The sequence below is a fragment of the Taurulus bubalis genome (assembly GCF_910589615.1).
Source record: "Taurulus bubalis genome assembly, chromosome: 20".
Classification (NCBI taxonomy): domain Eukaryota; kingdom Metazoa; phylum Chordata; class Actinopteri; order Perciformes; family Cottidae; genus Taurulus; species Taurulus bubalis.
Window position 1 is genome coordinate 2994901 of NC_136608.1, and position 15329 is coordinate 3010229.

Consider the following 15329-nt stretch of genomic DNA (forward strand, 5'->3'; position numbering starts at 1 on the left):
TTTTTCTGTCCTTGTCTGATTGTTCGTGTAGTTGGTTATTATGCTGTTATGTATTTTATTTTTATTTGTTGTTATTTTTTGTTGTCTAGTAATGTGTACCTTTTTAATAAAATAAAATGTTTGAAAGAAAGAAAGAAGGTTTTTAGCAGTTCTAAATCTTGAAGGAAGCTTCTTTTTTAACGCCTATAGTGAAACGACTTGTATGTGTTTTGTCGGATGTGTGTCCCCTCAGACTCAGGTTATTTATAGATAAAAAACATTTAAGTACATCAACAAGTGAGGAAACATTGAAACTTGAGATCCACCGTGGACCAACTTAACCCCGACGGTCTGATAAGAAAACAGGTTGTGGATCTCGAGGCTCAAGGTTATCTCAGGATTGTAACGTCCCTTTGTTGGTTCGTCTGGTTGATTGTGCAACATAATTGAATTTAACAAACACTAACATGATTGCATCATATTTACTCTGGATATGCATGGTCCTCTGAGGATAAATACTGTCTTAATGACCCACCGCTCTTTCCTCCATTGAGAACAAGAGGGACGTAAAAGTCGCAGGAATCATTTTGTTCAGAAGAAAGCAAATTAAAAGTGATGTCACGTACAGTGGAGGATGGATCTGAAGGAGACGGCCTTTCAAATGAAACAAGCACCCATGTGTTTGATGTGAAGAGACTGCTTGTTGTAAAACAGAGCGGCATGTTAATAATAATTCGGAGTGTTATTATTCCTCCATCAGTTTTGCACAGAAACATTTCTCATTTTGGGAAACAGTATCGCTGGTTTCTCAGATCGGTCCTCTGGGTATCTTGAGTCAGCTTTGGGGAGGAGTGTGTTTGCTGCGTTCTTCATATTAATGCAGGTCAGCTGTCAGGCTGTTGACTCAGCATGGATTCCCAAGAATGTCAGCCGGACACGAGCGTGTGCGCTCAGGGAAACTCCAAAAGGCTTCATGAAGTGTTTTGGTGTGGATTGACTTGCGGGCCACCGTCCGTGAGGGAAATGAATGATTAACAAGCATCATTTAATAAATATATCACAAGAAAGAAAAGCTAATATTGACTTTCTGTTTGGTGGCCTCGTCAACAAGGACATTGTTTGATTGCTCCATTTAGTGTTGTGCAACTAAATATCTGGAAACGACACACCATCGATTCTTCAAACTAACTACATTGTGATTAAAAGAAGAAGAAGAAGAAATAGCAGAACAGACTTTCACGGCTTTCACACGGTTCAGTCATTGTGTTATTGAAGGAGGCGGAACCTTTTCAGAACCTGTTTTGTTGCGTATGTTTAATGATGAATCACCCTGAGGTGCTGTAAGAACATGTGACCTTATTGTCTGATTTGTCGTGCAGGTTTGGTGCGTAAACTAATCTTTTCTTCCAAAGCGACTTACAATAAGTGATTCAACCATGAGTACAAACTCAGAACAACAAGAATCAAGAAAGTACAATTTCTTCAATAAAGTTAAACTAGAAAGTGCTATCAGTAAGAGACATTTAAGTGCCAATAAAGTGCTACTAGGTGCTACTTTCCTTATTCAAGGTGTAGTCGAAAAAGATGTGTCCTCCCTCTGGCCACGATGCTGCCGTCCCCTTCCCCCCTCTATTCTCTCTCACCTCTCTAACCTGCGTCTCCTCCTCTCTAGTTCTGTCAGCCCAGCGGTTGGCAGCTGGTTCCCGAGCGACAACCTGCCTCCTTCTTCGTAGCGGTTTTGACTGACATCAACTCTGAGCGTCACTACTGTGCCTGCTTCACCTTCTGGGAGGGCCTGGACAACCCACAGGTGAGACGCACTCATCTGATCCTGCACAATTTGTAATATTGGGTGCAAATAAATGTGTAGAAGCTGTTTATGCAATCTTTGCGTGACGTCGATGCTTCTCTCCGTGCAGCTGCAGAAGGCCGAGGCCAGCGAGGCGGACGAGGCGGACGATGAGCTCGCTGTCGTCCAACTGGCGCAGGTCTTCGCCCCCAAGAGCCTGGTGCTGGTGTCCCGACTGGACTACACAGAGGTGTTCAGGGTACGACACACACACACACACACACACACCCCCGGCACACACTCTCGTTTCTGCATGTGTTGTGGGTTTTGTTCAGTAGACATTAGGGTCGGGCAAATGTACAAATCAACCAACAGGCGCTTGCTGGTGTTTCAGCAGAGCGGCCACGTTACGCAACTTCTCACTTTTTTTCTATTATTTAATTGTTTTAGTCTAACAAAATAAACCGTCGCAGTCAAGAAAAGGAAATATTCTTCCACTCTGCGCCTTCTGAATTCAAGTTCTCACCTTTATCAGAGCAGATGTGAGAGAGTTAGATGTGAAAATACTCTTTTTTTTTTTCTCTTTTTTTTTAAAGCATATTTTCCATGCCACCTATCACTAGTTTCCTTTACTGTAAATGTACATGGTGTAAATATGAGGGCTTTCTGGCCCTGTTGCTTTCATTGGCCCTTGACCTCTGTGCCCTGATTGAACAGAACTGTTTGGGGCTGATCTACACCGTCCACGTCGATGGCCTTACTGTTCCCTTGGAAACGGTGGTTGGAAATCTCCTCACTTGCATCATTCCCATCGCTGGAGGCTCCCAGGTAACTGCTGACTACTCATCTCTCTTTCACACACACACACACACACACACACAAGCTGACGGAGGGCGATGATGAGCTGCGACCCCGTTCTCCACTCGTTTCTTCTGCTGTGCTGGATGGTGCTCTCTCCTCATGTTTCCACACGCCTGCTGCAGCACCTCGACCAGCACGGCCGCCGGTGGCGCTACAACTTGCATCTGTCAGCTTGGTACTGCAAAAAGAAGCATTAGCTGGGGTTTGGAGCCTCTGTTTCCTTCATGTGTTTCTGTATGCAGACTATGAATGCTCGTACGGGACTGCCTGCACATGTTCTTTGTGCATGTAGGATGGAATAAATTATGGATTACTACGTACAGAGAGTCTGTTTATAAGGGGATTGATGTTGTCCATAGTTAGTTTTACAGCAGGTCCCCTGAAGGAGAGGGGGTTATATAAGATACACTTTAGTGCAGACTGCATTCGTTCTTTTCATCATCCTTGTTATGGATGATTAGTGCCACTTCACAGATATGGACAGATTTATCGCATTTCAAAAGCAATGTTGCCACAATAAGCCTTCCATTTATAACCAGATAAACAAAACAGACATGTTTGCGTTCTCTTCTTAAAACGTATCACAGCTGAGATACCGACTCAATACTTGTGACCGAGCTTGTGTTTGTGTGTTGTTGTGGATGTCTTTGTATCTTAGTGGTTCTGTGAAATAACTCCGTAGAGATGTACAACTATCAACAGAGATGAGGAAGAAGCAAGGTGGCTAGCAGCTCCTCAACTACTTCCATCTTTACCTAAAACAATGACGATGGAAGTAGCTGCGGTGCCACCTTGCTTCTTCCTCCTCTCTGCTGAGAGCAGCACATGCTCAGTACCGATCAGGCTCAGCTAGCGCAGAGTGTTTCTTCAGCCAGAGCTAGCAGAATGTCAGCAATTTGTCAATATTTTACATTGGAAAATCTGTCAAACTAGAGAATACATCTAACTTCTCTGGCATTCATTTTCTATTTGGCTTTGTCTGTGTTTTGCAAAGCGTTAAACCTGAGCCAGGCCATCCAACAAAGATAGCAATCACATCACATCCATACAGGGCTAGCGGTTTAAGGGCTGCAGCTAGCGGTTATTAGAGGAATCGTATATTTATATACAATACATACTGGGATCTGGTGTTGGGAAGTAAACAAAGGAATCGGAACATCTGTATAACTCAGCCAGTGAGCAACAGCATTTGACACAACATACACCAGCAGCATTGTGGGTAAATTTATAGCACATTTGGGTTACTTTAAACGGGGAAAAAAAAGTTGTTTGTCGTTTTTAATATTTACTTTCTCCCTCCTCTTTTCTTATTTTTTTTTTTCTCCACATATTTGATAAGAATCATGTTTTTTATTATTTATTATTACTCACCTCAAGAAAACAGTGACTTATTTTCCTGTTTAAGTGAACAAAACGTATTCATGCCCATCGGTGCACACGGTGGTTGTCCCCGCTGTAGCTAGCTAGCGCTGCTGCTAGCTTAGCTCCCCGCTGCTACTGCCCGCGTCCCCTCTGCCCGAGTCGGGCGTTGAGCCGGGGCTGGTCCCGCTAACTTTGGTGGTTGTCAGGGAACTAGCAAGAGCTAGCGGAGCGAGAGCTAGCGGAGCGAGAGCTAGCGGAGCGAGAGCTAGCGGAGCGAGAGCTGGCTACAGTGGGGAACTAGCGGGGACACCCACCGAACGTAGTAGCGGCTTTTAACTTGACTTTTACGGTACATAGGCGCACATCTGCCTCCAGATGTTCTAACCCATGTGTGTTGTTTGTGTGCACCCCACTGGTTCCTCTGTGTTACAGACAGATTCGTCCCCAGTTTGTAGCTTAGAGCAGGTTCCTCAGGCCTGTGACTGGCTGCTGGCCTGTCTCCAGGTAACGCTCCCGTCCGGCAAAGCTTCACCGATCAACAACCCGCTGCTCCGTGTTGTTGATTCTGTTTGGTCACGCGAAGCCGAGCTGGTTTCTTTTCTTTGAGGAATGTGTTGCTTTCTCCCAATCATTTGAAGTCATTGCGTGATTGATGGCGCTTCTGCTTGTTTTCTGTGATTTGTGATCAAATATTTTCAACAAGATGAAGTTAATCATTTATTTTTTTTATTATTTTTTTCTCATATTTGTCATAAAGCTGATTTGTTGCAGCTATTGAAGCACACTGATTGTTTTCAAATCAATTATTCACTCTCTAAGACACACACACACACACACACACACACACACACACACACGCGTTGCTGTTCAGGTCGTAGTTCGGGTTGACCATATGGCACGGCAGATGGCTTCCTACCGGGCAGCAAGACTCGGATCTAATCAGTATCAACGCACATACAGACCCAAACAGCAGAGGCTAACACACACACACACACACACACACACACACACACAGTACAGTACAGTATATACGTGAGTTTGCACTGTGTCTCTCTAACCGAGCACAAACTGTCCTGTTCCTCCGACTCAAGAGGAGGAGAGGCCACTTAGAAAAGAGTGACACACACACACACACGCACACGCACACGCACACACACACACACACATGCATACATACATACATTCCTAGAATGATCCCACAGGGCTTTTCTATCAGCCCAGCTAAATGTCTGTAATTACCGTAGAGTCTGTGTGTTCACGTCAACCTCTCCCAAACACACACACACACACACACACACACACAGAATCACTCTAGCAGTGTGACACCCAAATCTTCGGCCATCAGACATCTTGCCGTGACGACAGAAGACAATCCTCTAACCTTCTGCGTGGGACTATTTATGTATTTGTGAAGATAGTTGGTGTTCAGTTTAAGACACTTTCCTCTTCCAAGTCACACGTTCTTCAAAAGGTTTTGACTGGATGAGTGATGTGATGCTCTGTTCCTCTACGATTCTTTCCATCACTAATCTGGTTTACTATGACGGTACAAACTCCAATTTTGCTGTGATATAGTGGATACATGGATCAAAAATGATGGGGCCAGCTTTTTTTAATATTTAGTAAACCATTTAAAAAAAAAAACAGTTGTCGTTTTTTTTACACAACCCTAAATGTGAGAAATGGTGAAAGGTGGAGCAGCAGGGGGTCCTTGTGGTGAGGAGAACCGTCCTTAACATAGACGAGTCAAACACTACGCACACTCGACCCTGACCTTTGACCTTCCTGTGTGTGGTAGTGTTAGATTTCCCCATGGAAGGAGGTCAAGTCCTAGTCCTACTGTCCCTCAGTGATCGAGCTGTTACAGGACGGAGGGAATTCCTGTCCCGGTTTCTGGACACTGTCTGTCCCACTGCCAAGTGCTGTGACTGACCGGATTGGCTTTGGGAATAACACATTAGAGCTTAAAGGAAAAACCGAGAAGGAACAAAAAGAAACTCTTCGAACTGAAAGTTGCACAAGTTGTTCCGCCGGAGGTCGTTGACACTTTCTGTCACATGACAAGAGCACCCGTCGGTTCTCACGGAGCAGTGACAGTTGAGTTTAACCCCATGGCCTCTTATCATTTTAGTGTGAAAGGGGATTTCAGCTGTTTCCACATAGCCTGGATGTAAGAAGTGGAAGTAGTCATAGCGACGTCACTTATTGGTTTCTGGACTGCTGTTTTGAAGCCTCGAGTTTGACAATTTTGCTGCCACCATTTTGGATTATGTCCGTCGCCATGTTTTAGTTTTTTTTTTTTTTTCTGTCGCGACCAGTGCCTTTCAGAATCATGGCTTCATAAGAACTCGCCCCCTGATGCTTTGAATGTCAATGGTTACAACACATTCAGAAGAGACAGAACAGCTGGCAAAGGAGGAGGTGTAATGCTCTATGTTAAAGAATATCTCAATTGCAGTCAGATTGAATGGTCAAATGATATTAATTTAGAATGCATTGGCCTGAAGGTGTCACGGTCAACCCAAATGTTCTTTACTCTTATTTGCCTCTGCGAACCACCATCTTCGAAGAAAGACCTCTATGATGAGCTCAATCGCATGCTAAAGGAGTGTGACACTGAAAAGGAAGTTATTGGGTGACCTTAATGTTAACTGGGAGGATAAGTCAGGAAGAAAGTCCCTAAAACAGACAGTTGATAGCCTCAACATGACCCAGCTAGTGACTGGCAGATTTTTTTATAAAGATTATTACTGAAGCACATGGTAATGCCAAATTAATATGGGACAATTTACAGAAGATGTCAGGTAAACAAAACAGTAATTCAATGAAACGGCTTAAAGTTAAGGTAAATGGTTGCCATCATGTGTACAGCTTTTAACTCCTATTGTATTGACTCAGTGAAGGCTTGGCCCCTAGTTCCAGTGTTGGTTCAATTGATCTGCCACCTGTAGCTGGGGGTGAACCTGGCTTCTCCTTCCTAGAGGTCTCGGATGCTACAGTCACTCGCTTCATGGGCTCTCTCAGGAACTCTAGGGCAAAAGATGTGTATGGTATTGACAACATGTTCCTTAAGAAACATAGAGACCCTCTCGCGCTCCCGATCACCAGCATGATCAACAACTCCATCAGGCAATGTGTGTTCCCTAAAGGATGGAAAGCAGCCATTGTAACACCGATCTTTAAATCGGGTGATAAAACCGATATTACCAACTATCGGCCCATCAGCATCCTCCCAGCTATCTCTAAAATAGCTGAGAAGTCTCTTGTAGAGCAACTACTTGGGACCATTATTATTCAGCTTGTATATAAATGACCTCCCCAGTGTTTGTAAGGGATGTGATATTCAAATGTACGCTGATGACACAGTGATTTATGTCCACGCAAAAAGCAAAGAACAGGCTGCACTTAAACTCACCGATGCAATGGTCAATGTGTCTAAATGGCTCTCAGATTCCCGTTTACACCTAAACGTGAAAAAGTCGGTCTGTATGTTTTTCACTAAGTAACTCACCTGAGCCCTTAAACTCATGTTTACAACATTTACTGAGGGAATAAATCAAGAGAGAAGTAGAGTCTCATAGACTTCTATACAATCGGAATAATTTTTGCAACCAGGGTCGTCGCTTCCTGCTGGTCAGAGAGAATACACGTTTTAAGAAACTTCCGTAAATAAGAGCATTTCAGCTGTAGAAATGTCCTCATCACACATGAAGGGACGGAGGAGTTGACATCGTTCACTGCAGTCTCTCACAAGACAAAATCTAAACTACGGACTTCATTCAACGACGTTTCCGTTTTCTCATCTTAACTTTCTCTCACTGTCTTTTCGCCCGGTGTGTGAGTGAGCCACGTCGGATTCAGCAAACACTTCTAACTTCAGATAACTGTATTTACACAGTGAACATGATGGAGGCCGCCTGTGTGTCAATGAGAAGTGTGAAACGACACAATTAACGTCCAAACAATACCATATTTTGTTTTGCATGCGTGTGTCTCATTTTCCTCCTCATGTATATTTTCTTTACCTCAGCCGCCGCCTTGCAGTGTTTTCGTCATGCTGAGACTTCACCGTCATGTTGTTACGTGTGGGCAGCCTTTGCCCTCAGTGCTGTTGTTTCTAACCTGTGTCTTATCCTGCTGGGTTGTGTGTGTGTGTGTGTGTGTGTGTGTGTGCGTGTTTGTTTGTGCGTCTGTCTGCCGGGTGCTTGTGCAGCCGGGCCAGGAGGCGAAAGAGGAGAGTTTGGTACGCAGGCCTGAGTTCATCACCCTCTCTGTCCCGACACCAATCAGCTCTGAGCTTTCTCCCCTCAGCCAATCCATGCACACCTCTTGCAGCAGAAGTGAAACCGCTTTGATGTGCGCTCAATGTGTGACCGGCAGCTGACCGCTCAGTTCATAATGCGTCTTCTGAGTGCAGCGTTGCCTTCAGTTAGTTCAGTGAATGTGAAGGCGCCTGATGATCAGATGTTGGGTCACAGTATTGAATCGCTAACGGCTCACCTGTGGCTGCTGCTGCTGTAGAGAGCATGACATAAATACCGCTCTGCTTTCCCCTCCCAGCTGCTCCATTAGAACCACCTCAGGTGAAGCTTCTTCTTTTTTTTTCAGGAACGGATTGCGTATCTGTTTTGTGAATCCTGACTTAAGTGCTCTTACGTAATTGTGTTTTCGTAATTGTTACAAGGTCAGGAAATATGGGAGCCTTGAGAGGAAAAACATTACTGGTGATTTATTTTATTAGTCTGATCTAAATAGTTTCTCCCCCCATTTTTATTCTTAAAAAATTATGTTAATTAATTAATTTTTTCATCTGTGAAACGGGTGGAAAACAAGCTGTAATTTTCAAGTGTTTGCTGTTGTAATACTAATTTTAACCACAAGAGGCTGAAGTATTTTTAATCCGACTCAAAGTGCTCATGTTTTCTTCCAGGTGAGTTTTCATTTCTCCACGCTCTCTAAACACAAGGTAAACATGTTGTGTGTTAGCGAGTAACGTGTCCATACCAAGAGAAAGAATGATTAATTTAAATGACTAATTCAACCATAAATAATCCTGTATTGTGTATCACGGCAAACAAAGGATCTTAAAGTAAAACAGAAGAGCAGAATCCACGACTTAACCTAAGAAGCATAATTACAGGTTAGCGCTGCACTTCAGCCTCTTGTGGCTGAAAAGAGTATTACAACAACAGCTCACTAAACTTTTTATCGGTGCTTCCGTAGTGAATTTAAATGATCTGAGGAAAATATCAGGATTTTTAACACAAATTGACAGCACCGGATATGCTAGTTATCCAAACCAACACAAATCAATATGTATTGACTTCGTTTGGAACAAAGTAGAAGTCAGTTTGGTTATCCCTAATGGAGGGCGGTGGTTATTCTCCACAGAGTGCAGTGTTTGTCCCTGTAACGAGCAGAATAACACAAAGCTTTGTTTCAGAAAGGTGTTTCCAGCGCGTTAAAGGTTGGAGGTGTTGGTTCTCTCCCAGGACTCGCTTCACGGCGTTAAATCAATCACCCGATCAATCTCCCGCTTGTGCTTCCCAAAGCCTGCCGTGGAAAATCTCCTCCGCATGACAGCTGCCGCGTTGCTTGGGTTTGTCTCCCATGAAAGGCTCATGTGACACGCTGATGTTGTTGGTTTTTTGTTGCAGTGGGTCGTTGGCACGGAGCGCCGCCCGGCTCCATTCACGCTGGAATGGCTTTGGTTTTATTTGCGATGCACCTGCTAAGCCTCTGGATCCTCCGTCTCTGTCGCTGACTCACGCTGCTCGTCCGACACGCACACACTGGGATTAAAACCCTGGTTTTCTGAGAGGCACCGTGCGTCCTTTGGTCTTCTAAATCCTTCCTCTGTCTCTCCTCTCTGTTCATCTACAGAGGACCATAACGTTAGGTGCTGGCGACCGGCAAGTCATCCAGACGCCCATCGATGACTCTCTTCCCGTCAGCGGCAGCACCGTGGCGCAGCTCTTCAGACAGCTCGGTACGCTGATTTATTAATGTGTGCTTCATTCACATTAGGGTTTTTTCAGAGGTTAACTTGGTGAATATAACTTTCTACCCTAATGATTATCAGCTTGTGTAAAATGTTGTATACTTCACTGATGCTCCAGTCCTGCATTTTCATCCCCATTTTTCTGCTATTAAAAAAAAGAAAATACTCAAATACATTATTTATCATTTTAAAGAATTTCCAGAACTGCATTGAAAGCCTGTTACTCGCCCAATCAGTAATAGAGGATGTAAACCCCAAGTCAGTGATTTTCAACCACTGTGCCGTGAGAGATCGTCAGGTGTGCCGTGGGAAAATGTCCAATTTCACTTAATCGGTCCCAAAAAATATTATTTAGTTGCTGCAAATAATTTTCCAGTGTCGAGCCTGCAATATAGTGGCTGGCCAAGTAATTAAATACTCTTCCATGCCAGTAGGTAGCGCAATAATTACCTACCATATGTGCTGTATTATGCTACAATGTGACATTTTGTAACTTTTTGGGTTGTTGGTGTGCCGCGTGATTTTGTTTTTGTAGCAAATGTACCGCGGCTCAGAAAAGGTTGAAAAACACTGCCCTAAATGTCGTGTCAGACTCTTTATCTTACCTGAGTAACTGCTGGTCTTTATGCCCTGTGTGTCCTGGTCTCCTCCCTCAGGAATAATCAACGTCTTGTACCTGCTGTGTGCCGCTCTGACGGAACACAAGATCCTGTTCCTGTCCAGCAGCTACCAGAGACTAACCGACGCCTGCCGGGGACTGCTGGCCATCATGTTCCCCCTCAAATACAGGTGTGCTTCCACTCCTCCGTAGATGTTGGCTTTGTCTCAGGAATCACACACCTGTGCTGAACCTCGTTCCTGTCTGTGTCCCTCAGCTTCACCTACGTTCCCATCCTGCCGGGGAAGCTGCTGGAGGTCCTGAGCACCCCCACGCCCTTCATCATCGGCGTCAATTCATTCTTCCGCTCGGAGACTCAGGAGCTGGTGGGTTCCCATCGCCGCAGTGCGACTAGGCCAGCGTGGCACTGCCGCTGTAGATCTGTGAACTCTGCTGGAAGACGTTGTCAAAACAGCAGCAGACACTTCTTGTTTTTGATATTCAGTCTGGAAGATTTCCTGATGACGTCCTACATCAGTAATTAATGTTTAAAGAGGTCCGGTTACTTTTCTTTATCATTTCAACTCACAAATATCTGTCTTAACTGTAAATTAAATTAGTCCTAACCCAATTAACTTATGGCTTACGTTTCAAGTTCAATAAAGCAAGGCAGAATTGTCTGAATATAATTCATAAAAATCTGACGGGGCTTTGAGCGGCTCATTTTTCCATTTTGGCTCATTTTACTTTTATTCTTGTCCGAGAGAGAGAAACGACCCCGTCACTCCTTCCAGTAGTTTGTATTGTTCTCATGTGCAGGAGCTCACAGATCAAAGTCATAGCTGTCAAGAAAAAAAGAAAAGCTCTGTGAAGATAATTATATATTCTCATAAATGTATCATAAATTGGTCACGGGTCCCGTCTGGGCCGTGCTCCGCCTTCACCTGAAGCCTTCCCTCATTGTCTGACGCCGTCCCTTATTGTCCCACTGCGACGCCAACAACGCTCAAAAAATGACACGGAAACGAAACACACACACAAACCCGCTCCATCAACAGTATACAAACAGCCAGCTTCATTTAAATACCCAGCATGCACTGCGTTGAAGACAGTGGGAACACCGGCTGCCAGTTTCCAGCTGTTGGGAGGAAACGTGATTTTTAAAACGTCAATATTGATGTTAAAAGTTGACGGTATTGCTCCGTAGTTTAACAAACGTGTTCCCTAAAGAAGGACCAGAGGAGCACAAAAGGATCTTTTATATACTTCCATCTAATCTAACAGATCTATTAGAATGTTCCATGTAAACTCTCCCTGACCTTGAAGCAGCGGTTCATCCGAGCTGCTCCTGCCTTACCTTAAGAGGCTCTTTACAGGCCCGCCAGGATGAATGAGACCAAAATATACAAGACGACAATCACCGTCTGGATCTCACGATCAGAGAGAATCCTTTACTGTTGTCTTTATTAAAGCTCGATGAAGGTGTAATGAACCCTCCCGTTAGAGATGTCACAACGAGACTCAGTGTTTCGTACAGTAGTCACATGCCTGTCATCATCACTGTGAGCAGTCAGAGGTCAGAGGTCATCGTTAGGACCCACCACCCGCTGTCTGCACTGAGATCTGACTGTTTGGTCCTGTAATGAGCAGCCGCTGACAGAGACCACTTTGTCCAACAGTCTGGCGGGCAGAGATGAAGTGTGTGTGTGTGTGTGTGTGTGTGTGTGTGTGTGTGTGTGTGTGTGTGTGTGTGTGTGTGTGTGTGTGTGTGTGTGTGTGTGTGTGTGTTTACAGCTGGATGTGATCATCGCCGACCTGGACGGCGGCACCGTGACCATCCCCGAGTGCGTCCACATCTCCCTGCTGCCCGAGCCGCTCCTCCAGCAGACCCAGACCGTGCTCTCCATGGTAAGACGGACACACACACACACACACACACACACACACACACACACACACACACACACACACACACACACACACACACACACACACACACACACACACACACACACACACAGTAGAGAGAAGCCTGCAGCTTCGGCCCATCCCAGTATTCCAGTCTGAGGAACTTTTTTTTGTGTGTAAACAAACGATTTCCCAGCTTCCTTATTATCTTATTCAATGGTGGATTTCTTTCATGCTTCCCTTTCGCTGCGTCTGTGTACTGTGTGCACGTGTCATAACACATGTGGGTTGATGCCGTAAACCGGTTATCTCCAGTATGCGGATCATAATTGAGCTGCTGCAGGAAATCGTTCTCAGTTTATGATTTAATTTACTGGATGAACTGTTGTTTGCAGTCGCACGTGTAAACAGTGGCTTAACACAAACTATTGTTCCGCTTGTCTGGAACTTGGATTATGTTTGATTTAATGTCTCAGATACAGTTTTTACTGTTGCAGGCTTATAAAAGGTCCGCTGAGCAAACCAAGGGTGACACGGTTTGTCTTACTGAGTTTTTACAGGCCTTCACTCCCTGCTGCTTTTTCACGGTTGATTATTTTACTGCATTGATATGCAGTGGATGTAATTTTGATTTTATGACGATGATTACCAGAAAACAAGATGAAGAGTCTGCAGGCCAGCCAGTGGCTCTGTGAGGCTAAATGCTCGCTAAGATATTTCACTCTGGACCAAATCACCGGACTAACCGACAGACGTGCCATCCAGAGAGACGTGCTGCTAGCGTGCTGCTAGCGTGCTGCTAGCGTGCTGCTAGCGTGCTGCTAACGTGCTGCTAACGTGCTATTAACGCGCTATTAACGTGCTGCTGACGTGCTGTTGACGTGATGCTAATGGAATATTAACATGCTAACACGCTGCTAACACGCTATTAACGTGCTATTGAAGTGCTATTGAAGTGCTATTAACCTGCTATTGAAGTGCTAAAACATGCTATTGAAGTGCTATTGAAGTGCTATTAACCTGCTATTGAAGTGCTAAAACATGCTATTGAAGTGCTATTAACGTGCTGCTAACGTGCTGTTAACCACTCTTTCAATATCGCGGTGAAGGCAAATCTCAAAACATTAAGCTCATACTACACAGGAGTGGATTAGTCCAGGACATGGACATTAGTTCTCTGACAGTCTCCTGGCACTTTTTAAGCGGTTTTGCAAAGAAAAATGAAGACAAATCTCCTTGTGGTGCAGAGCTGATCAAACTCTCTAATGAGACTCTGTAAGGGCGCCTCTAATAAATATTGTCAATTTTTATTGTCTTTTACATTTAGAGACATAAAAAGGTTTGCATTTTTCTTTTCATCGGTGTAAAAGAAACAAAGTCTTAAACCACAGAAACTCAATATTGTAAAACATGAAACCATTAAAGCTAAAAAACAAACTACATAACACCAAATCCGTTCAGGCCAAACATTGTGATCCACCTGTCTAGAAGTGGACGGCTTCCAGGACCTTGATTGCGCTGACTCGTGTTGTGTGTGTGTGTGTGTGTGTGTGTGTGTGTGTGTGTGTGCCGAGTCATCGCTTCCTGGATGGAAGAGTTTGTTTGCTTTCATTTGCGATTGCAGTCACGGTTAAAACCCCGATGATTCACTTTATTAGATTACCGTCTCTGACGGGTGTGTTTCTGGTAAGAGAGGCCGGGTTGTCCCTCTGCTGGTTGCTTTTGTTTTGTTCTTGGTAGATGTGAGGTCACTGAGGCGGAGGGTGGGATGTGTTTATTTGGGAGAGGCTGGAGCTCCGTCTCAGCTACACGGTGTGTTTGGATGGTGTTCGTGATTGTAAACAGCAGTTTGGTTCTGGATTGCTCGACATTCTCACGAGCTTCTTTTATCTTAATTATAGCCCTTTAATTGTTTTATTATCTTCCGATGTGTCTATTCTGATGTCCTGTGTCTCCACATCCATTAAAGGTGTGGGGCAAAGTGACTTAGTGCAAGGAGATAAACACAATATTTCTCTTTTTGATCCGCTCAGGGTTTTGTTTTTAATTTATGATTGTGTCATCACATGGAGAGCGGTCGGATTCACGCCTGTGATTTCGGTGCTCAAGGAATGTAAAAAGAAATAGATGGAATACCCTGAAGTATCTGTGAGCACAGTTTTTGAACTAGCGTGCCAGCAGCTTATAGTTGCTGCTGCGTGTCAAAAGACGCTGAACCTGGACACACTGACCGGCCTCCGCTAAATGCCTGAGATGACTCGTCTCAATACCATTCATCTAACGAGAGGGATATGTTGTTGTGTTGTGGAGCGTTCCTGCTTCATGGCTTCTGACCCCGAGACTCTGGTGTGTTGTGGTCTTTGCTCTGCATGGACACAGGGACATGGAAACAAGTGGAAGGGAAGTTCACCCGGTCATGGCGTGTGTGTGTGTGTGTGTGTGTGTGTACAGACGCCAACGCGGACTTACGCAAACCCCAAAAGAGTCAGCCAAGTCCAGTCAGCTCGCATAGAGAGGGAGGGCTGCCGGGAAACCGATCTGGAGGTCTGGTGAAGGTCGTTAGGTTGTTGGGCAGCAACCGAGAATCGGGGGCTTAGCTGCTGCGCTCTGCTTCCACTCAGCTGATTGAGTTTTCTCGTAATGCCCGAGACCAACGGCCGTCTCCAAGGTAGTGTTCCCTCCCCAAAGGTTTAGTTTTCCTTAAAGCTAGAAGAACGGAGCGTTTCCACAGTATTAAGACACATCTCGTCAAGTTAGTATTATGTTTTTAAGACAATTACTCCATTAAATGGCATTTAAAGGCACAAATTATAACTATCAGCATTTTGTAT

At 44.6% G+C, this 15329-nt stretch overlaps 1 protein-coding gene across 1 annotated transcript in view; it reads left to right on the forward strand.

The window, feature by feature from the left end:
* The window catches only part of sbf1 (SET binding factor 1), a 50190-nt gene that overhangs the window by 16431 nt on the left and 18430 nt on the right, over positions 1-15329 (forward strand). Inside the window, exons 3-9 of the mRNA XM_079235934.1 lie at positions 1652-1789; positions 1899-2027; positions 2486-2596; positions 9875-9980; positions 10649-10781; positions 10868-10976; positions 12385-12498. Coding sequence (XP_079092060.1) covers positions 1652-1789; positions 1899-2027; positions 2486-2596; positions 9875-9980; positions 10649-10781; positions 10868-10976; positions 12385-12498 — 840 coding nt within the window. The remainder of the gene's footprint in view (positions 1-1651; positions 1790-1898; positions 2028-2485; positions 2597-9874; positions 9981-10648; positions 10782-10867; positions 10977-12384; positions 12499-15329) is intronic.